Source organism: Mustela nigripes, chromosome 9 (assembly GCF_022355385.1).
Source record: "Mustela nigripes isolate SB6536 chromosome 9, MUSNIG.SB6536, whole genome shotgun sequence".
NCBI lineage: Eukaryota > Metazoa > Chordata > Mammalia > Carnivora > Mustelidae > Mustela > Mustela nigripes.
This window is the reverse complement of record NC_081565.1, coordinates 84203097-84225206: the sequence shown is the minus strand read 5'-3', so window position 1 is coordinate 84225206 and position 22110 is coordinate 84203097. Positions and strand designations below refer to the sequence as shown.

The following is a 22110-nucleotide window of genomic DNA, read 5'->3' as shown; positions in this document are numbered from 1 at the left end:
TCCCAGGAGCAGTCCCACACCTCTCCAGGTCTGCCTTAGGAGCCATTGGGGCCTCTGTCCTCTCCTTGCAGACTGCTTCTGTCCCTCATCCCAGAAAACTCCCCTCCCTTGTCCTGGGTTTGGGCTCCTGATCGTGCAGTGTCCACTCCAGACTCCAGGCTCTGCTGCCCTCCAGTTTAGTATGATCCCACCTTACCCCTTCGGGCGCTCAGCCTCCCACACAAAGGCCCTGGTAGAAGCACCATAAACAGCTTAAGAAGTTCCTGATTCTCCCTGGGACAGGGGAGCCCGGAACACAGAGGCCTGGGGATTCACTTAGAAATCGGGGTGAAAAGGAGGAAATTGCTTTCTTGTGCTTCGGGGTCTCTTCTAGCAAGGAGAAGGCAAGGCCTTGCAGCTCTTTCCATCACCCTCTGTGTATTCCTTACGGGAGACCAGAGTGCCTGGTATCGCTCTCCTGAGCTTACAGGCGAGAAAGAGGCTCAGGGGCGCCTGGGTGGCTCCGTGGGTTAAAGCCTCTGCCTTCGGCTCAGGTCATGATCTCAGGGTCCTGGGATCGAGCGCCGCATCGGGCTCTCTGCTCGGCGGGGAGCCTGCTTCCCCCTCTCTCTCTCTCTCTCTCTGCCTGCCTCTCTGCCTACTTGTGATCTCTGCCTGTCAAATAAAATCTTAAAAAAAAAAAAAAAAAGAAAAAAGAAAGGCTCAGGCAGGTTAAGTAACTAGCTCCAGGTCATACCCTTGGTGAGAGGCAGAGTCAGGATCTAAACTCAGATATGTGTAACCTGAGCTACAGGCCATGGGCCTGATATCAGTGAGCGCCCATCACATGCTAGACTCTATCTTCTAGATGTACATGGTCTCATTTTAAGCCTTGTGACAACCCTGTGAGGTATTCCTGGGCACTTTATGGATTATGAAACTCGCTCAGCAAGGTTAAGTAACTGGCCCAAGGACACAGAGCTTAGACAGGGCAGGAGTCAAGAGGAGCTTGGAATGTAGGGCCTGCCTTCCGCCAGTCTCCAGGGCCAAGAGGGAATTCTAAGCCCTGGTGCTCCAGAGCAGATTCTCTCTTGCCTCCACGCCATGCTTCCATCCGTGTGAGCCCGCGGTGAATGCAGGACTTCATGCCCCCTCCTTCTGTACCCACAGCCCCACCACCACCTGCCCTGAGACCAGCCAGACAGTCTCACTGCCACCTCGTCCATGTTTATGAGAGTTACCGTGTGAAGCTGGGCCTCTGGGATCAGTGCCTGAACTTTTACGCCGACACGCCCTGTTCTGACCCAACCGTTACTCTTCCCAAGTTCTACAGCACTTCCCCTGGGGGCCTTGGAACTGGTGTCAGCCGTCAGTAATTCCGTCTGTACCCTGAACCTCTTCTTTGAGTTTTGAACGCACTCATTTCCTAAATGTTTTCCAGGTTTTGTACCGCAGGCACCATTGGGTGGACCGGTCAGCTATGGGCTGTTCTATGCCATGTACATTGTTTAGTGTCCGTGGGCCACTTGCCCATTAAGTACTGAGGTTCCCTCCGGGGATATGGTGATGCTCCCTGGTATCTGACTCTCCCCTGAGGACCCTGTTCCTTGCAGTCCTCTCAAGCGGTGGTGGTGGTGGTTTCCATTCCAATAGCCGTTACCTACTAGACGTGGGGTAAGATAGGTGTCCTCTGCTCCTTTTGGCTGCCTCCAGGTCATTCTGCTCCAAACCGGATTTGCGTTGCTAATCTTCAGATCCCTCTCCCTTCTTACCATAACCTTCTAGGGATCTCCGGGCCCTCCCTCGAATTCCTTGAAGAGCAGGACCCCGGTCCCCTTCATTCTCTTCAACACCAGTCTGGCCCAGTTCTTGGTGACGGTGACACCTACACAGGTGACCCTTTGAATGCGCTGGTTTCTGGATTCCTTCAATGGTTTTATCTTCTACTTCAGATCTTCAGGCACGTGCTTTGACTCTACAACATGTCGCTAAGGGAACTAAAGCTGTACCTTAAAGTCAATTTCCAATGTCCTACATTTTGTTCATCACTTCCTCTTTTTCCAGTTCACTGTTACGTCTGAACTGTGAAAATTCTACAGCATCAGGACCTACAATCCGTCGATCCTGAGGCCCACGCTAAGTATATGATCTTGGCCCAGTGTTTGTATTTGGGGTTTGCTCTGTCCCCCCAAATAGCTGCAGGGTTCACTCCTCCACTCCTTCAAGGCTTTGCCCCAGCATCAGGATTTGCCACAATCTTCCATTTAAAAGTGCCCCTCTCCAGATATTGTTCTCTAGGGATTATTGACCTCAATGTCCTTATCACTAAAATATTACCTATTTTCCTTTTATTTCTGTGGAATGGAAGCTTTATGAGGACAGGGAATCTAGTTCACTACAGCCCAGTGTCTAGAACAGTGCTTGACCCATGCATGGTTATCAATGTTTGTTGTTGGAAAAGAGATGCTAGGGCTGCATTTTGAACCCAAGTCAGTTGGACTGGAAAGTTACTCCTTCCCATTAGTTTGTGTCCTTTCCAGATGAACCACAGTTCGGAACTAGACTGTGAGAGCCGCTGAGCCTTCTCTGAGGGCGTGGGTGGGAGCTCAGGGAAGGGAACGCCAGGAAACACTCCAGGTATGAGAGACTGGCAGGCAATAGAGTACCAATTAAAATTTTGAAAAAAGATGGAAATTTAGATGAGGTGCTGATCTCCTGAAACCATGAATCAGTCCTGTTGCTCCTTGACGGCGTCTTTGTCGTTCTTGGGCTCCTGTTTTATGCATCTGTCTCCCTTCCCACCCTCCGTTCCTCCGTCCCCTCCGGACTCTCATTTTCTTCTCACTGCTTGACCCCTTTTCTCCTCTCCTTAGCCTATTCGAAGAACAAAGCACATAATTTTCTGGAAAGAATTTTAATTTCCAAGGTGTGGGGAAAAGGAAATGGTCCCCTTTCTTGAGGTTCCCTTGAGCACCCTGTGCGTTAATGAAATAAATGGCCTGAAGGAAGTTGTCGTTGAGTTGAGGTCGGTGGGTGGGTCTGTCCGTGTTTGGGTTCTCTCTTTTCCTCCCTGATTGGCCTCCGCTTGAGGGGGATGGGCAGCATAGGGCAAACTTCTCACTGGTCCCTTGCCCTGTGCCATGTCTGAAATAGAAATAAGTGACAGCTAGAGATTCCAAAGAAATTTGAAGGAAGACAGAGGGAGAAACTCCTCTTGATAGTGAATTCTGAAGCTGGCAGACAAATAATTCTTTTCCGCATGCCAAGTTTTAATATCCATGCCTGAGCTGACCTAGGGGAGGCCAATTTCTCTCTGTCCTTGATGAATTAACCTATAGTAGTTGTATTTGGTAAAATCAAGGGATAGGTCTGATGGTGAGTACCTGCCCCACCAATGGGAAGCAGAGGTGTCCGGGAAGTGCTCTGCAAACCATGGGTGGTCTTCACTGGGCAGTGTATGGAGCAGGTGGGAAGAACATGGACTCTGGTTTCAGGTATACTTGAATTCACATCCTTGCTGCTTTTTTTTCTACCTTTGAAGCCTTGTGGCTTCAAATATGGCTCAACTGGGCTGTGCCTTACTTTCTTTTTCTGTCAAGTGGAGATACCCGTCCCTGCCTCACTGAGTGGTCGTAAGGACTGGAGATGAGGCATAATAGTGACAACCGTAATGACATGATGATTAACGTGAATTTGGATATTTATTATTAAATAATATATTTATTATTTATAAATTATTTATATTTATTATAATATATTTATTATGGGACAGACATTGTGTGAAGTGTGCACTTTAGCTCACATAGAGTGACCAGAATGATGCTTGGCCCATCGTGGGTATTTGATAAATCTTAAGTTGACTTACCCTCCAGCCCTTCATAGAAAATGACTTGGGGAGACATGAACATTTAAACACATGAATATTTCAAGTCCCTTCTCTAGAGTAAGATGGAGAAATTTCAGCTTCCTTGGAACGTTGATACAAAAAGGGAGTATTCACCAAATGGGTGAGTTATGGCTGCAGAAAGAACCAATCCAGAATCTGTGACTTGACCCAAAGAAGGCATAGTTCTTTTAAACTACACGTCCAGTGGGGTCAACCTGGGGTTCTGCTGATCGTAGTTATTCACAGACCTTGGCAGATGGATGTTTTATCTTAACATGTTTCCACAGTTAGCAACACAGAAAAAAACAAGACTGGTAACTATGCAGAAGTAATATGCATCTCTTTTGCTCACATCTGTTTGGCCAATGTGGTGGAGGAATGCAATCTACCATGCTTGTATTCGAGGAGGGCTAAAATATTTGTGGACAGCTCATTGACAGCGGACACTAATAATCACCACAGAACGGCATGCTCTGGCTGATGAACATCACTGACAATCTGTTTATAGAAAGTGAATGATGAAAGCTACCATGAACCGAGCACCTCCTATAGGATGAGTATTGTTTTGGGTGCTTGTCATTCATATAGCAGTTAATCCTCCCCAGAAGGTCTTGATAATCTCCGTATTGTGATGAGGAAACTGGGACTCGGGGAATTTCATTTACCAAGGCTTAATAGTATTAAGGATAGCATGAGCATGGTCTGCAGTTTTTCTGGATTTGTAGGGAAATCCTTCAAAAAGAAGAATGCACTAGAAGGCTACAGAGATGGATTTCTTAATTTTTGGAAATCCGAGCACGTGCTAGGATGGCAAATAGGTCTTGAGTGTCAGATCTGACAGATCCAAGTTGGCTGCTACAGAAGCGTGACGAGAAGATTTCCTAATGGGAAGGAAGGATGTGATTGATTAAGAATGTCTGCTGTGGGCATAGAAAGGGGGTGGCAGCATGGCAAACAAATGTTTGCCATCTTTGGGCATTTTTCTTAGCTTTTCTGGGTTTCAGTTCTATCACTTACAAAACAAGGTTAATAAAAACTTACTAAAGTAAAGATAGGAGCCTGGGCAAGATGGTTTCTTGATGTCTTCAGAGGACACCAACATGTCTGTGTGTAGGTGCGTATATTCTCATTTATCTTATGCACAGTGTTCCGTCATGGAGTCATGAAATCCATTAGTATGTATGGGATGGGGCTGGGGAAGGGAGCTGCACAGGCTGTCATTGAAAACTCCCAAGGAGAGCAGAGCTGGAGGCCTTTGGCAGGAAGCATGAATCATTTATTGGCACTTAAGGATGCCAGTCATCACTGCCTTACAAACAACTCTGAGCTGGATCGGCTCCTCGTCTGTACATCCAAGGGCTGTGCTTCTCAGTCTGGAATGATGTCCTGGGAGTCTTGAATCCTCAGATTAAAATACCTCATCTTTACAGTAGTGACTGGAAGAATAAACCAATATATTTTTCTCAAGAGACGCCAATTAGGATTCCAGTGGGAAAGAGTTGGCATACTCAAAGGGTTTTCCAGAAAGATAATATTCTATTTACAGAGGTGTGTCGAGGATTAAGGGGACCAACGAGGAATGGTGAGACACTCAGTGACAAGCAACAAGAGGCCATTAGCACTTTCAGGCCTAAAGGGACAACTGGAGGGGAAGGTGTTCCTGGAAGCTGTGAGTGCTATGGCTGGACAGGAGGCCTGTTTCACTTGCTGGCTGACTGTAGGAACTCAGATGCTGCCCAGAAAACTGGTGCGCGCGCACACACACACACAGGGTGGGGAGTAATGCCCAGAATGTTCTCTTCTCTCAACTGCTGATACTCTACTAGAGGGCAAGGGAGCCTGGGTGGTACAGATACAAGAGACAGACCTCCTGGACGCTGCAGCAAGGGTGAATAACGCGTCTAGAAGCACACATGGAGCGAAGGCCCAGCACACACGAAGAGACATGTAAGGTAGAATACTCATGAGCTGTAGAGTCCCATCGGAGCGGAACAGGGAGGGACCAGAGGGAGGAGGGAGACCTCTCGATTCAGGGAGTCGGGGCATCCGCCTCAGAGAAGCGAATCTGAAGCTCAACAAAACTTAACCTTAACCTCGCCTGGACCTAGGCTCTTGGGGAATATGGTTGTTTTTAGGTGATCATTTCATATTTTCCCTTATTTTTAAGAAAGGAGTCTTGTGAACATGTCTGCTTATATCCTAGAAGCTGAGGTAAAATAAGGGAAGTGTTTTTGATCCAGTTTGGGTTAGAAGGTGAAGGAAATGGGATGTGGTCTTGGGCTGACCCAAGTGAGGGAGCCCGGAAGTTCCTCAGGGTGAATCTTGCAACCCACTTTAATGACAGACGTGGTCCTTCGAGAGCGCTCTCTGTTGGGCACGCTTTGCTGGATTTCTCTTCTTCGCTCTTCAAGAGGCCCTTCCAGGCCACGAGTCAGAGTGTCGGCCTCTACTTCCAGTGCTGTCCTTCTTGTCCTGGAAACCTATTCCAGCTCTGAGCCAGAACAGGGGACTGACACGTTTTCTTCTTTTCCCAGGCCCACTCCCCTCCCTAAAGCCAAACGCCCCTTCTGGCCTCAGAGTGGATGCCCCCATGAGGGCAGAAGAAAAGTGCATGACTGCATTGCCCAGTATAGACGGACGGTAGCCCCGAGTGACCATTTACAGTTTCCGAGAAGTGAGGGGCACCCGCAGCTCAGTGGGTAGAGCATGTGACCCTTGCTGCTTGGGGCCGTAAGTCTGAGCACCACGCTGGGTAGAGCGGAGACTTAAAATCTGGAAAAAAAATTTTTTCAATGAAATGAAATTTAAAAAATTTACCTTCTGAATCACAGTAGCCACATTTCAAGTGCTCAACAGTCCCACGGGCTGCGTAGCACGAAACATTCCTAGCATTATAGAAAGTCCCATCAGACAAACTGATCTAGATCCTTCTCCGGGGGGCCTTGGATGGGCAAGGGGCTGGAAACAGAATTCCAAAAACTGAGCTGTCTTCATCTGCAGGGTTCTCTCCTTGGTAACAGGTGCGGTCACCCTCTCTGGGCTCGTGCCATTTCCTTGTGCAGCCAGAAAATTGCTGGTGATCATTGCAGCTAACATTTAGTTAGTTCTTGACATGTGTGCAAATGTTGCTAATACATTGTTGTGTGGTGACCACACAGCCCGACAAAGGCACTGTGATCTCTCCTTGAATGATGCAGAGACAGAGGCCCAGAGAAATCAAGTGATCATACAACTACTAGCTTGAACCATAGGGAATCCCCAATCCTCAGATGTTTTTCATTAAACCTCCTAGCAAATGACAGAGCCAGGGTTCAAATCCAGGTCCAACGATTATGTCAGGGTCCATGTGGCCGAGCCTCTGTAAGTGATGACCTTGAAACCCACTTCCTAGGGCTGCCAAGGGTCCAGTGAAAATTTTTGGTTCTGTGCCTGGCACACAGTGGGGCTTTTGGAATGTTAGTCTCTTGGGTTTTAACTCCCTTCTGTTCCTGCCGCTGTCTTAGAAGGGAGGAGCACAGCTGTCTGAACAGATGTGCCTAGTGAGACAGGGTGGGGGGTGGCACACTGCTATTTACTGGATCCCTCTGGGGACCTGGAATAGCTCCTGTGCTCCACCAGGCTCCCCTGCCTAGACCCCCGGCCAGTCCCCACTTCATTCCATTAGGGCATCCCTTCTGCCCTGCGCCCAGGGAGGGAACGTGGCAAACATCGGCTCTTCCTCTTCCTTGTGCCCTGAACAGCCCTGCAGATGTACTTCGTCAACAAACCCCTCCACCGGAGACCTCAGAAAGAGCTGGAAGGCTGGAGGTGGACCAGAGGGGCTGCTGCTGTCCTGAGCATGTCAGGCGGCTGTGTAAGCTCTGCTCCAGACCTCCTGCATGCTGGGGCTCTGCTTTCACATCAAGGCAAGGGGTCAGATTCAAAACTTCTCCCTCTTTTTATTTAGCAAGAGGAGAGAGAAGTGTCCCCTGGCTGAGGGTCTTGCTGTTTGGGGGGGGGGGTTCTAGGACTCGAGGGTGATTTCCATCCCTATGAGAAACTTTCATATCTCAGAAACAGTAGATTCATGTTGGCTGGACAATAAAAAGATGAGATGCCTGGTTAAATTTGAATTGCAGATAAGCACTAGATAGTTTTTTAGTGGAAGTGTATATGACACCGTATTTGGGACATATTTCTACTAAAAGTACTTATTTATCTGAAATGCAAATTTACCTGGATGTCCTGTATGTTATCTAGTGACCCTCCCAAGGATTGGACTTCTGCTCACCCTTCAGACTCCAGGTCATTTATGGTGGTGTTAAGGACACTTCGGAATAAGGGGGAGATGTACATCTGGTTTTGTAGTCCTAGCTCTTTGTGAGGTGATTCAGACTCACGGTTCTCAAGATGCAGTCCCTGGACCAGAAATGTCAGCATCACCTGGTCCTTGGTAGAAATGCAAATAAATTGTCATGTCCCACCCCAGACCTGTGAATCTGACGCTCTGGGCGGTGGGGCTCAGCATTCTGACTATCAAGACACAGAACCACAAGTTTAGACTCTGAGCAATCGGACGGTTCTGGGCTTGAAACCCAGTCCCACCATTTACTGACTGTGTCAGCAGAATTACTTACCCTCTCTGAGCCTACACATGACCTCCTAACCAAACTGAAATATAATACCTTATTTAGGGATGTATTAAGGATGTAATGAAGTTACAGATGATGAAGTAAAACCCACAGTGCCTGTCACAGTAAGAATGCACAAAACAATTACTCTCACTTTGCTCATACAAAGAGAGGTCCACTGGTGCCCTGAGACAAATGTGATGGACAGCATGGCAAAAGCCCTAGTTACAGGAGTGATCTCTGCTCAGTTCAAACAAAGCTTGAATTTCCAGAAATGCAATTTCCCAGCAGTCCCATGGAGGGAGGAAGGAACTAGAAGGAGAAGGAACAGGGTGAGAAAGTACCAGGACCCAGTGGGGATTGGTTTTCTGACCCACAGACCAGCCCAGGGCAGAGAGCCCCATGGATTGAATTCCCTTCCTTCAGTGCTTGGTCCGGAACAGGTGTCCAAAGGGCAGGATTAAAAAATTTTTTTTTCTTTGCCTGGGAAGGTGAGGGAGAGGCGGCCTGAGAAGGTAGGACATGTCAGGGTGCCTATGCAGAGAGGGCGATCGGCACGCGTGGGTGTGTTTCACAGGGAGGGTCTGGGGCCACCGTGGGTCAGTCCAGATGAGGGTTCTCAGCTTTGGCTCCACTGACTTTGTGGGTCCGATGATTCTTTGTTACGGGGCTGTCGGTACCTGCAGCAGCAGCCCGAGTCTCCACCTACGAAATGCCGGTCGCCACTCTCTCCACACACACCCCCCCCCCCCCACGGTGGTGGCTGTCAAAAACATGTGCAGACATGGCCAGATGTCCCAGGAGCAAGGGGTTCTGGGTGTGCCGTGTGCCCCTGGGCTGAGAACCACCTGTCTGGAGAGTACTACACAATAACCACTCACAATTTTAACCGCTACCATTTATTGAATATTTATTATCTCCAATGCCCAGCTGATCTCACAAGGTAGGTCTTATTACCTACTTTTTACAATTGAAGAAACTGAGGCTGAGACAGTTAAAGCAACTTCCCTAAACCCTATGTCCAGTGGGTCTGGGCCTTTGAGGTTGGTCTAACTAAAGCACATGCTGCAAAAGCCTCTCTTTCTCTCTGAAAAACCGTTTTATTTCTTCAAGGAAACTCTTCTCATGTCAACTCAAGTTCAGAAATACTTACTGAGAAACCATGAGAAGATGTTGCTCCTCTCAAGTGTTCGTGACCAGTGTCCCTGGGGAGGTCAGACGCCCACAATACGGTTAAAGAACAAAGGAGGCAGGCCCAGTCTGGGCCAAGATGGACATTTCCAGGAGAAGAACTCTGAGCTGGATGCCCGCTGTGTAGGACTGTCTCCTGTGCTCTTGTACCGTCCATTCTGATAATACAAAGGAGAACTAAAACCTTGAGGTTCGCGGGGTCTACTAGCCATGTGTCTTTTGAAACATCACCTCGCTGGCCTTGGCTGGGGCTGTAGGAGGCTTTTAGCCAAACACTCCGCCATCTTCTTTCTGGCTCTTTGCAGGAACTCTACGTTTCCCCTTTCCCGTCTCATGGCCGTATACTCGTAAGCTTTGAGCTTGCTGTAGTAATCAGAGAACTTGTTGTAGAGGATGGAAATCGGCATCCCGTTGAGGATAATTCCAAAAGCAATGCAGAGGAAGGCAAAAAGCCTGCCCAGGATGGTCTCTGGGTACATGTCTCCGTATCCCACAGTGGAGAGGCTCACCTGCGGGGGAAAGAAAGTGGGACGGAACAGTTAGCAGTGTGACGGGGGAGAAGACAAGTGACGGGGGAGAAGACAAGGACAGAACCAGGCAGGAAAGTGTCCTCTGTCTCCCTGAAGGTACACGTAGGTCAGATAATGGCTCCCACAGAGCCAGCTTTAGGGGGTACCAGAAGGTTTGCCTGCAGGATCTGCATCATGGAAAGAACACACGCTGTGGGGCTGGGAGTCCCGGGCTTGGATCCTGACTATTACACATTTTCTTACACACAATACAGGGGAGATCACAGCTGCCTAAGGGGTTGTGGAGAGCATATCCAATGCACTGTGTAAAGTTCCTGGGGAGCATGGCTTCAATAAATGTTAGCCTCTGCCTCCCCTCAGAGGGGCCAGCTTTAGGACCAGGGACCCTGGATTTGCCCATTTAATAGGTGTACCGGGAAGAGCTAGGGGTTGGAACCAGCCATACATGGGTCCAAGTCCTAATTCTGACCCTTCGCCGCTGAACACCCGCAAGTAAGATGTTCAGTCTCTGAGCTTTGGTTCCTCATCTAAAATCGGAGGATCACAGCCGACTCTTCATCTTCTCCTGCAGACTAAATAAGAAAAGGAGTATAAAGCACTTAACCCAGGATCAGGCCCACAAAAGGCAGCGAGCAACCCCCTCTGTGGTGCTTCTCTCCTCTTTAAAATGGAGACAATTATAATACTTCTCGGAGTTGTTATGTCATTCAAATGAGGTATCGTATATGAAGGTGCTCTAATTGCGAATGTCTGGAGAAACACACTCTCATTATTTTGCAAAGGGACTTTTCCGTAAGACATCACAGACCAAAAATATGTTCATCCTGCATGAAATTTCTCCCATCACTCTTGCACACTGCCTTGAATTCCACTAATTAGAGATTTATTTAGGTTAACAAGCTTCTGTTTTAAAATGCAGATACCCGTGGGACTAGTTATCAGTCAGTGGAGCCAGAGAAAACCTGGGAAAATCTCTTGGGGCCCATTTTTCTAAGCCTCATGTATTGAGCCTCCCGTCAGCCCCCAGACTAGTGGCTAAATGACTAGAAGGCTTGTAGGCAGGGCTTAGTTGCTTAGTTGGAGAAAAAAAAAAAAAAAAACAAGAAAAACCTCCTGTGCATTGCACAACTCCAGGGGGCACTGTTTGCTGCATTGATCTGTGGCATTGCCACAATTTTCTGGCAGATGATACTAGCATGCACAGTTAGCCTGTTGACTGTACCAAGGTGGTGTTTAGCTTAATAAACACTTCTGTTTTGACATAAGGGTCGGTTTGAACTAAGTGTGATTGGTTAGTTAGGATGGAACAGAGAAGCAGGCCAGCTGGGCTAATCTGGTGTTGCTGATAAGAACCACAGCTCCAGGGGCGCCTGGGTGGCTCAGTGGGTTAAGCCGCTGCCTTCGGCTCAGGTCATGATCTCGGAGTCCTGGGATCGAGTCCCGCATCGGGCTCTCTGCTCTGCAGGGAGCCTGCTTCCTCCTCTCTCTCTCTCTCTCTCTCTGTCTGCCTCTCTGCCTACTTGTGATCTCTCTCTGTCAAATAAATAAAATCTTTAAAAAAAAAAAAAAAAGAACCACAGCTCCACCCAGACCATAAAAAAGTGAAAGCTCGACGTCCTCTTGGGGGTGGGGGACGTACCACCTCTGACTGCGAGGGTCCTGCTGAGGGTGGGCTGTCCCTTCCCCTGGGGGATGAAAACAAGCAAGCACCTAAGAGAGGCAAGATGGCGGAGACCAGCTTAAGGAGACAGATGGCATCTGGGTACATGGCTCTGGATCCCCTTCCCAGCTCTGTGTCGGGCAAGTCTTCCGCACGCCCTCTGTCTCTGTTTCTCCTTGTGAAATACAGGGAGAGGAGCAGTACCTACCCCGCAGGGGTGTTAAGGGATTGAAGGAGAGCGTGGGGCAGGGTACGAGGAGAAGGCTAGTGGTTCTCATGCTTACTAGAGCGACGGGCTGTGGAAACGGGCCCCTGCTTGGATCCTGCTGAACAGGAGGGGAACAGGGTGGGGGGCACTCTGGCTCCAGATTCTGGCACCAAAGGATGATGTCAGGCAGTGGTAAGGTGACCTCACTCATGGGCATGCGTGTGTGTGTCTCCGTCTCTCTCTCAGCCCTGGCCATACCTGGAGAAAAAGAACCTGAGTCAGGTCTCTGTCCGGGTACACTGACCTGAACCGTGGCTTCCACAGGTCACCAAGCACAGCCCTCCTATCTCTGGATGAATGTTGAGTCTCGGTCTGCTTGCCCTGGAGGAAGCTTACGGGGTGTCTGGGAATAGAGATCAGTGACAGGAAGGGGTAGTTCAGGAAGCTTCCACAAAAGGCTGAGGCCGCCGAGAAGGGAGGCAGGAGGCTAGAGGATCCAGAGGAAGACAACAGAGACCAAGTGCCTGTTTTAAACTTCTGATCAGTCCCTCACTGGGTTTACTGCATTCCCAACCTTGACTTTTTTTTTTTTTTTTTCTTTTTTGGCTGAACTTTGGAGAGTCAAAAGCAAAGAGTGTTGTTGGCTTAAGGGAGATGACCTACTTGAGGCTCATAATATGGTCTAAATATTTTTGTATATCTTGGGTCTTTATTTTTAGAGAAAAGATCTCTTCTGCTAGGAGGCTCTGTGGGACGGGTCCTGAAGAATTTGTTCAAAACGCACAGTTCATCATTGCCTTGTCTGTTCTGTGGACAGTTTGACTCAACCAGTGACGTGCTTTTTGTTCCTTGGCTCCACAAGGAATGCAGAATTCCTTGGCTTTGGGAATCTCTTGTCCATGTTCCACAGCCCAAACCCATTTCTCCCTTCATGAACATTAAAGATGGAAAGCCCTATACTGACACATGTGACCTCAGAGTGCGTTCTCACATTAGGAGGGGCTGGGTCTGGAAATGTGACCGGAATCCCTGCAATCCATCTTAATACCCCGAAAACACTGGCCGGCTCAGCCACTCCCTGAACTGGAAATGTCCCATTCCGTGGAAGGCTTACATATTTTCCCTAGCCTTTGGGTCCCAAAAGCCAGAATGTGACCTTCCCCGAGGAGCTCACCCATTAATCAGCAAATCTTGGCCTCCTAAACATTACAAGGAGGACAAGCATCCAGTTTTTCTCTCAAACTTCAGAATGACCATACTGAAATTTCTCCTTCAGCAAGGAATGTTTGTTTCCTTCATAATGAGCGAGGTATACATGAAATCTTGGCACCCAGAAATCCATGCACGTAGGAGCCCAGGGAACACAACTGATTTTTCAAAATAATGAACGCCTCTTCTAGCATTCCCAAACAATTTGGGGTGTTGAAGACTTGTGATTTCTGGCTAAAATTATTACTCATCTTAATGCATGTTCTTTAAAGGATTTATCTTCAAAGGCTATATGTGCCTATCCATGCTGCTGTGGTTACAAATATTTGAGGAATTCCTCTTTGAATTTTAATCTGCACAGAGGATTCAGTGGCATGACCTTGAAACAAGTAGTCTTAGCCGCCTCAAGGGTTAACTCCAGATGTCAGTCTTCAGCTCAAGGGACCTGACTGTATCTCAGAATATCAAATCCTCCTTCCAAAAGGTGAGGATTTGGCACGATTACAAAGTAGTAAGTGGACATATCACGGTCTCCAAAGAGAATTCCTCAGTGGAATTCAAAGAATGTTTTGAGGGTAGAAGCGCTGTTAGAATGAGGTCATGGGTGAGGAGAGGGCCTTATGAGAACCAACCTGCCTCATCTGTATGTTAAAGCCCTGATGTGCGTGGAAATTGCGTAATGAGGAGGAGGTAGCGGAAGCTAAGCTAAATGTGGGATCTATTCCTCCAGCCGGGGAAAGGCATGCCGTAATGATGCCATAACCTCACCCACGGTTTACTTGGTACTTTTCCCTGTCCTCTACAGCTCCGTCATGTCCCACAAGTCCTGCCGGCCCACAGGAGGACCACAGTTCTAAAAGGGGACCACTCCAGAGTCAGGAGTCCACAGGAGCAAAAAGTTAGAGTAGTGCCTAAGAGCCTTTGCCCCATTTCATGGCTCCTTTGCTGTTTCTGAAGGATCTAAGAGGATGCTGCCTCCCTTACTGCTGTCTGTCGGACACTGACCCTCTGTCTCTCGGTCCCAAGCGAGACACCCTCTGTACTCTGTCCTATGGTCCCGCAGCTGAGAGTGTGCAAACTACATTTCCCAGACCTCCTTGCTCGCTGGCTTCTGCTTGTGTTCTGCAAATGAGATAGTGTTGGGACACGGGAGGTGGGTGAGGGGCTAAGCGTCTCTATTCCCACTTCTGCGGGCTGTCACCGTCCTCCAGTAAGCAGATAGCCGTGGCTCAGGAGTCTTTTGGCTCAGAGAACACTAATCTCATGATGTCGTCCAAGGAGTTTCTGTGACAGCCTCTCAGTGGCTCCTTCTCTGTTCTTGTGGGTTCCAGTAACTTGACCTTCTATTTGTTCCTTCAGTTTTAGGGCTGACCACTGTTCCACGCAGAAACCGATCTCTGGGTTCTCCGTTTCCCCTTACTGCTCTTCTAGCCCTCTAACACGTGTGTATCAATAACCCTGCGTCACATTCCTTCTGTTTAAAATATACCCCTGCCTTTTCTTTTCTGTTTTCCTAACTTGGCTGATGCAACTTCTAAATGGGTCTTTTTTTTTTTTTTTTAAGATTTTATTTATTTATTTGACAGAGATCACAAGAAGGCAGAGAGGCAGGCAGAGAGAGAAGAGGAAGCAGGCTCCCTGCTGAGCAGAGAGCCCGATGCGGGGCTCGATCCCAGGACCCTGAAATCATGACCTGAGCCTAAGGCAGAGGCTTTAACCCACTGAGCCACCCGGCGCCCCCTAAATGGGTCTTCTTAAAGCAAGCCATCAGTCCGTTAAAATAAAATAAAATCTCGGTGATCTCGTAAGTGCCACCTATTTGCAAGGAAATGATGACATGCTTTGGGAAAACAAAGATAGGAGAAAGGTCTCTGTGGCACAATTATCTGCTGGATCAGCTAGAGATAAATCTTCTCTTTGAAGAGTTTTGTTCGTCTTTGCAGGCATGAGTTCATGACATAGTTTTCTCTTTGGTTTCTATAGTTTTAACTCACTCTTGAGGCTCAGAAGAAAATGGCCCATTAAACAGTCTAGTTGCCCTTTTCTGCTTGAAAACAGAGCCACACCGGAGGCCAGTGATGACAGCGTCTTCACAGAGCTGACTGTTCTTGCCAGAGCTGGGCCATGCATTTCCTACCCCCAGGCAGCCAGGGGGGGGGGGGGGGGGGGGTGGGAGGGGTCAATTGGGCACCCAACATGACTGGAGCTGCCCTGCCCTGGGTGCGCACCTATTCATCTGGGCACTCAGAGGCTCTCCCAGGAGAGAAGAGCTGACCCCTTCGTATGTCTTACAGCCTCTCTTTTTCTAGGAGAGAGGGAGTCACTTCTGTTTTTATTTCCCCCCAAATGAATCTGAAAGCAAAGGTTACGGCTTCCACGTGATAAAGAGTACCAACTAGACAGATAGGGTAGCTTCTATTTATGGCGGATGTACTGCTGCTAGCATTTTACATATGTTTCCTATTACATTAGCACTTACAAATGATCTCCGTTTGACAGACGAGTAGGACGGGGCTCTTAAATCCTAATGCGGGAGCATTTGCAGACGTGAATGTCCACAGGGGGTTATTCTGCAGCTGTAGAAGTATTCACCCTGATGAAAATTACTGTATTCCTCTTAAAACCTTGAGCTGAATTACAGAGGAAGGTTTTAAGATCCTTGGCATAGAGAGAGGGAAGATGATGAAAAGCAAGTCGGATTTGGGGATTGTCTGCAAGTGCAGCAGCCCACAGAAGAACGGCTTGGAGAATCGGTCTGTAGTGAGGCTGAGCATACAAGGCAGACAGCACGGACGTCTGGAAGACACTACCGACCTGTGTGAGGATGTGTTTCCTGATAGGTACATATGTGAGCAGGAACAGCTTACTACAGTAGAATGATTGTATTACCTAATTTTTTTTTAAATAGAAACATAGTGGACACACAATGTGACATTAACTTCAGGTGAACAATACGGTGACTCAACAGGTCTGCACATTCTGTTACGCGACCATCTGTCACCATACAACCTGACGACAGCACCACTGACTACATTCTCCGTGCTGTTTCTTTCATCCCTGTAGTTTAGAATTCTGTAACTGGAAGCCTGTACCTCACGCTGCCCTTCACCCGTTTTACCCCCCTCCACCATCCTACCTTCTGGCAACCTCTGGTTTGTTTTTTATATTTATGGATATGCTTCTGCTTTTTTGTTTGTTTGTTCACTTTATTTTTTTCAGATTCCACATATAAGTGAAATCATGTGGCATTTGTCCTTCTCTGATTTGTTTCGTGTAGCATGATGTCCTCAGTTGTTGTCCATGTTGTTGCAAATGGCAAGATCCCATTCTTTCGTTATGGTTCAGTAATATCCCGTGTGTGTGTGTGTGTGTGTGTGTGTGTGCGCGCGCGCACGCACACACATCCCTCATCTTTATCCATTCGTCTGCTGATGGACACTTTGGCTGCTTCCATAATTAGGCCATTGTAAATAATGCTGCAGTGAACACAGGGGTGCATGTATCTTTTCAAATTACTGTCTTCATGTTCTTTGGGTAAATACCCAGTAGCGGATTTTCTAGATCGTACAGTATTTCTATTATTTATTTATTTATTTGGAACCTCCATACTGTTTTCTATAGTGGCTGCACCAGTTTGCATTCCTTTTAACAGTGCATGAGGGTTCCTTTCTCTCCACATCCTTGCCAACTCTTGTTATTTCTTGTCTTTTATAGCCATTCTGACAGGTGTGAGGTGATCTCTCATTGCAGTTTGGATATGCATTTTCCTGATGATGTGTGATGTTGAGCATTTTTTTTTCATGTGTATGTTGGCCATGTGCGCATCTCCTTTGGAAAAATGTCGATTCAGTGGGCCTAATTCTTTCTATCTTCCTGCATCCACGTCTCTGCCATAAAGCCTTTCAGTGCTTTCCTAGATTGGGTGCGCTAATCTGGTCTGCTCTTGGACTCTGAACTTGGCCTTGCGACTTGGTTTGGCCAATGCATTGAGCAAATGACATGAGCAGAAACTTACACAGAGCTGACGTGGTTGAAACTGCATCCCCTGTCCTGCCCATTGCCATGGCCATGGGTGCATGCCTGCTGGAGAATGGAGGAGATGTGGTCTAGTCCTCTCTTTGATCCCAGCTGTCACCCAGCTGATCATCAGACATATGAGTGACTGGCACCAGCCCAAATGAGAAGGACCTTCTGGTTGAAAACAGCCCAAACTGCTGACTTGCAAACTCATAAGCTAAATCAGTGCTCGACATTTTAAGCTATTAAGTTTTGGGGTAGTTTGTGATGCATCATTATTATAGCAATAAATAACATAATTTGTGAATAGCTGAACACATATTTATCATGGGGGTGTGCTCAAAAAAAAATCTTAATTATGAGGTGTGTGATCAGTAAAAGGCGTGGAGACAGCTGTGTCGGAGTTCGTTTTGGGATTCCACTTCTTACTCTCATTTCTGTTCAGTCATGTCTGTACAGAAGGGTTTCTTCTCACCCTTAAAATTTCAGCTCAGTGTCATTTTCTCCAGGAAGGCCTCTCCGGCCATCCTATTAAAGGTGGATTCCACACCCAGCTCTCTCTATCCTGTTATCTCATACGAGACACACCGGTAGCTGAAACTATATATTCTCTTTCTCCATCAGAATATAAACTGCGTGAGAGAAAGAAAGTCATCTTTTGAGGGGTTTTGTTCTACTGATAACCCAATATCCCTAGTGTTTAGATCACCCACTTGGTGCCCTGGAATTGATCAAAGAATTCTAGCTCAGTGAATGCGTAGGATGGATTTTGTGATTCTCATGAAGAATTCATCTTCATGTTTTGTATCTTTTATTTGGCATCTACATAGGGAAACAAGGCATTCTGTCTACATCATTTTGGCAGCATTCTCTTCTCTTTGCTCTATGAGAATATGGTCCCTTGGTACACAGTGTGGCTTGCCTTCAGGAGGATGGGGAAGAACTTTCTTAATCTCTGTTTTCCTGGGGCATAAAGCAGTGTTTGAATGTTCAAGGGGGGGGGGGATCTGCTCCTGTTGTTACCATAGATTAGTTTAGAAACATAGATTAGTTCATAATGATTTTTACTAGTCTCTGAAATTCTCAGAATGAGATGGACAAAGTCCACTGGTAAAGGTTGAGGTTGGTCAACAGTGAGGCAGAAGTGTGCAAATTTTGGCTTGTGAAAATAGTGCCTGATGGAGATAATGTCCACAAAAGAAAACTTGATTTGGCAAAAGCAGTAATCGTTAAAATTTGTTATTGATAAAAATTAAATGGTGATTTTAGTTTTGACTGGAAAACTTATGGAAAAAAACGATTTTAACTAAAACTGTTTTAGTTAACATAAAAAGGGGGAAATTTGAAAGTTTTGAGGGTCATTGCACATTACATAGATCAAGAAATTAAGTGGAATCAATAGGCATTCGCTTCAAGAAATTTTTTAAAAGAAAAATCCTCACTAGCAATAGAATTCTTATCAATTTTTGTATTAATATACAAAATTTTAAAAAGTCTTCTGGGTTGAAAGTATAGTACAGAATGTCCCCTAGGCCCCACCTACATGCACGCTGGCCTTCTAAGATACTTGGTTAAATGGAGACTTGACTCTTGAACTTGGTAGCGTGTCATCAGCGTGCGGATCTGCTCTTCTCCTTTCCTGCTTTACTCACCTCCGAAGTAAATGTCATTTGCTGGGGACAAAGCATCCTCTATCAGCGCCATCTGTACACATGGTTTATCTACTATGGGGATGACCTTTTGTCACCGGGAATATGATCAGAGGTGTGGCATTGGGCTAGCTCATGGGGAAGAGCCTAATGTCATCCCATCACTGAAGAAAGCCCACAAATCCTATTTGACATAGGAGTTCTACTTTTTCCTGACAGAAGACTAACTGCATTATAGGGCTCTGTAGCCACCCTTTTTTAGGGACAAGAAAACTTAGGACAGGGAGTAAGAGAGTGAGGGTTCACAGTTATTCAGGGTCACAGTTAATTATTAGCAGATCGGGGACTAGAATCTAAATGTAAACCTTCCATCTCGCTGAACTACATTGTTAGTAGCCCTGGGTTGGTTCATCTCAGAAATCCATACCAGACTCGAGGTTCTAACAAACCCAGTGTTAATATTGAAAATAACCAGTTCCTTACATGGGAAAAACTGGTTGTATTTGCTTAATGTTTCTAGCGGCATTACAAACCATCTACTTTTAAAAATAGAGAAATGACACACCCACTTCTTTCCTATGCACAAATGTGAGCTTATCCATCAGCATGTTCGGTGACTCAGGGATTTCCCAGGGATTTAGCTTAGCATAGCAGAAATGCGGATATTTGAGCAAATGGAATATATTACTACAGAGAGGCAAATGCCAAAGAAAACAACAAAAATGACCGAAAGATTGCAAATTAGGCAAGGCACGCCCTAGACATGAATCTTGAAAGAGGCAGTTGCTGGGTGTAGGAAGGGCATGGATTTTGTCTTGGATGGTTTTAGGTTTAGGTCCTCACTCTGCTACCTTTAGGTGGGTGTCTACACTCAAACCCTCTGCACCTCGACTGCTCCAGCTGTAGAACAAGAATACCAGGCCCTAAAGGAACTTCAGTGATCCTGGATCAAGTTTGGGTTGTAGATGCTTCTCTCCACACTCAGGATTGGCTAGAAGCAGTGGGACCTCAGTTAGGGTGGACACGGGTCAGCTGAGTCTCACTTCTTCCCCGCATAAACTTACTTTCCTTCGAATCTGTTGTCCTCTTTAAAAAAATCGTGATCCTAACCATTTCACAGGTTGTGATCCTGAAATCAGATAAAATTTACAAACCGGACAACAGGTGTTGGGTAAGTGGTGAATAAGAATGGATGGGTCCCACATACATAAACAAGGAATTCTTCTTAAAATCAGCCTGTCCAGGGACGTAAGACTAAATCTAGATTCGGGGGGGGGGGGCGCTTGGGTGGCTCAGTGGGTTAAAGCCTCTGCCTTCAGCTCGGGTCATGATGGCAGGGTCCTGGGATCAAGCCCCGCTTCGGGCTCTCTGCTCGGCAGGGAGCCTGCTTCCGTTGCTCTCTGCCTACTTGTGATCGCTGTCTTTCAAATAAATTTAAAAAAATCTTAAAAAAAAAAAAAATCTAGATTCGGAAGCTCCTAGGACCAAGCCGAATTCCGTTACTTACGGGACTCTCTGTCTTTCCAGCTTGGTTCTGTTTGCCGCAGGCAGCAGAGCCCTGGAGGGAGCAGCGGCCCCTACGCCAGCAGGGAAAAGGTCGGGGAACAAAGCCAGGCAGGCCGCTGATGGCCCGGGACGGGGCCGACTGGCCGCCTCCAGGCTGGGGAAGCGGCCGGGAAGCCGGGGCCCGGGTACTCACCGCGGCCCACCACCAGGCGTGGGGGATGCTGGTGAAGTTGGTGTTGGGGATGTCGTGCTCCACGGAGTAGACGGCGGCCGAGAAGGTGAAGACGCCCATGGCGATGAAGAGCATGAGGCAGCCCACCTGCTGGTAGCAGCGGCGCAGCGTGAAGCCGAAGGCGCGCAGGCCGGTGGAGTGGCGCGCCAGCTTGAGCACGCGCAGCACCCGCAGGAGGCGCATGACGCGCAGCGCCTGGCCCACCTTGCCCACGCGGCCCACCGCCTCGAGGTCGTGCTCGCGCGGCGAGCCCTTGCCCTGCCGCGGGTCCTCGCCCGTGACGCCCTCGAGCAGCAGCTGCAGGTAGAGCGGCAGGATGGCCACCAGGTCGACCACGTTGAGGGCGCTGCGCGCGAAGCCCCGCAGGTCGGGCGTGGAGGCGAGGCGCAGCAGGAACTCGAGCGTGAAGAAGGCGATGCACAGCACCTCCACGTGCTCCAGCACGGGCCGCGCGTCGCCGCCGCCGCCGCCGCCGCCGCCGCCACCACTGCCACCGCCGCCGCCGCCGCCGCCGCCGCCCGCGCCGGGCCCCGCCGGCTGCTGCATCTCCTCCACCGTGTTGAGCGCCAGCGCCACGACCGAGATGAGCACGAAGAGGCTGGAGGCCACCCCGATGGCCTTGGCGGCCACGGACGAGAAGGGCTTCTCCAGGAGGTTCCAGAGGCGGCGGCGCTGCGGCCCGAAGAAGCGCATGTCGCGGAAGAGCTCCTCGGCCTCTTCCGCCTGCGCCTGTGCGCGCAGCTCGCGCTGCACCTTGAGCTGCTCGCTGAGCTCGTCGCGCCGCTCCTCGAAGCAGATGCGGCAGCAGCGCGGCGCGTACTTGAGCCGCACGCCCCAGTAGCCCAGCTCCTCCAGGAAGCCGCGCGGGCACAGCTCGTCCCGCACCAGCAGCACCCCCGACGCGTAGAAGTTGCAGACCAGCTGGAAGACGGCCGGGTCGCGGTCGAAGAAGTACTCGTCCGTGCGCTCCTCGTAGTCGTCGCACAGGCCCAGCCGGCGGCCGCGGCTGGTGCTCGTGGCCAGGCGGCCCAGGCGCGTCTTGGGGAAGCAGGCGAGCTGGCGGCCGTCCAGGCGGTAGCTCTGGCCGCCCACGTTCACGCGTAGCGCCGACGGCGCGCCCGCGAGGTCGGGGCTGCCGGCCGGCGGGGCGCCCTGGGCCTCGGGCTGCCGAGCCTCCTCGCCCGGCTCGTCCCGCAGGTCGTCGTCCTCCTCGCCGTCCTCGTCCTCCTCGATGTAGTAGTTATAGTTGCCCTCGGTCCACGGCGCGAGGCTGGCCTGGGAGCCGGAGCGGGTCCCCACGGAGCAGACGCTGCGCCGCGGCGCGCCGGCCCCGGCCTCGGGTGCCTGCTCGCTCTCCGGAGTGTTCCAGGACCGGTAGCCCCAGGACCGCCGCCGCTCGCTCTGCTTCAGCATGGCTGCGGGCAGCGAGCCCC

General features: G+C 48.9%; 1 protein-coding gene across 1 annotated transcript; it reads right to left on the bottom strand.

The window, feature by feature from the left end:
* Positions 1 to 9498: 9498 nt before the first annotated feature.
* KCNV2 (potassium voltage-gated channel modifier subfamily V member 2) lies at positions 9499 to 22090 on the bottom strand. The gene is made up of 2 exons (XM_059412333.1): positions 20639 to 22090; positions 9499 to 10175 (listed from the first exon to the last, which is right to left on the bottom strand). Exons 1-2 carry the CDS (start codon positions 22088 to 22090, stop codon positions 9894 to 9896), a joined length of 1734 nt encoding a protein of 577 aa, XP_059268316.1. The 3' UTR covers positions 9499 to 9893.
* Between the last annotated feature and the right edge of the window lie 20 nt (positions 22091 to 22110).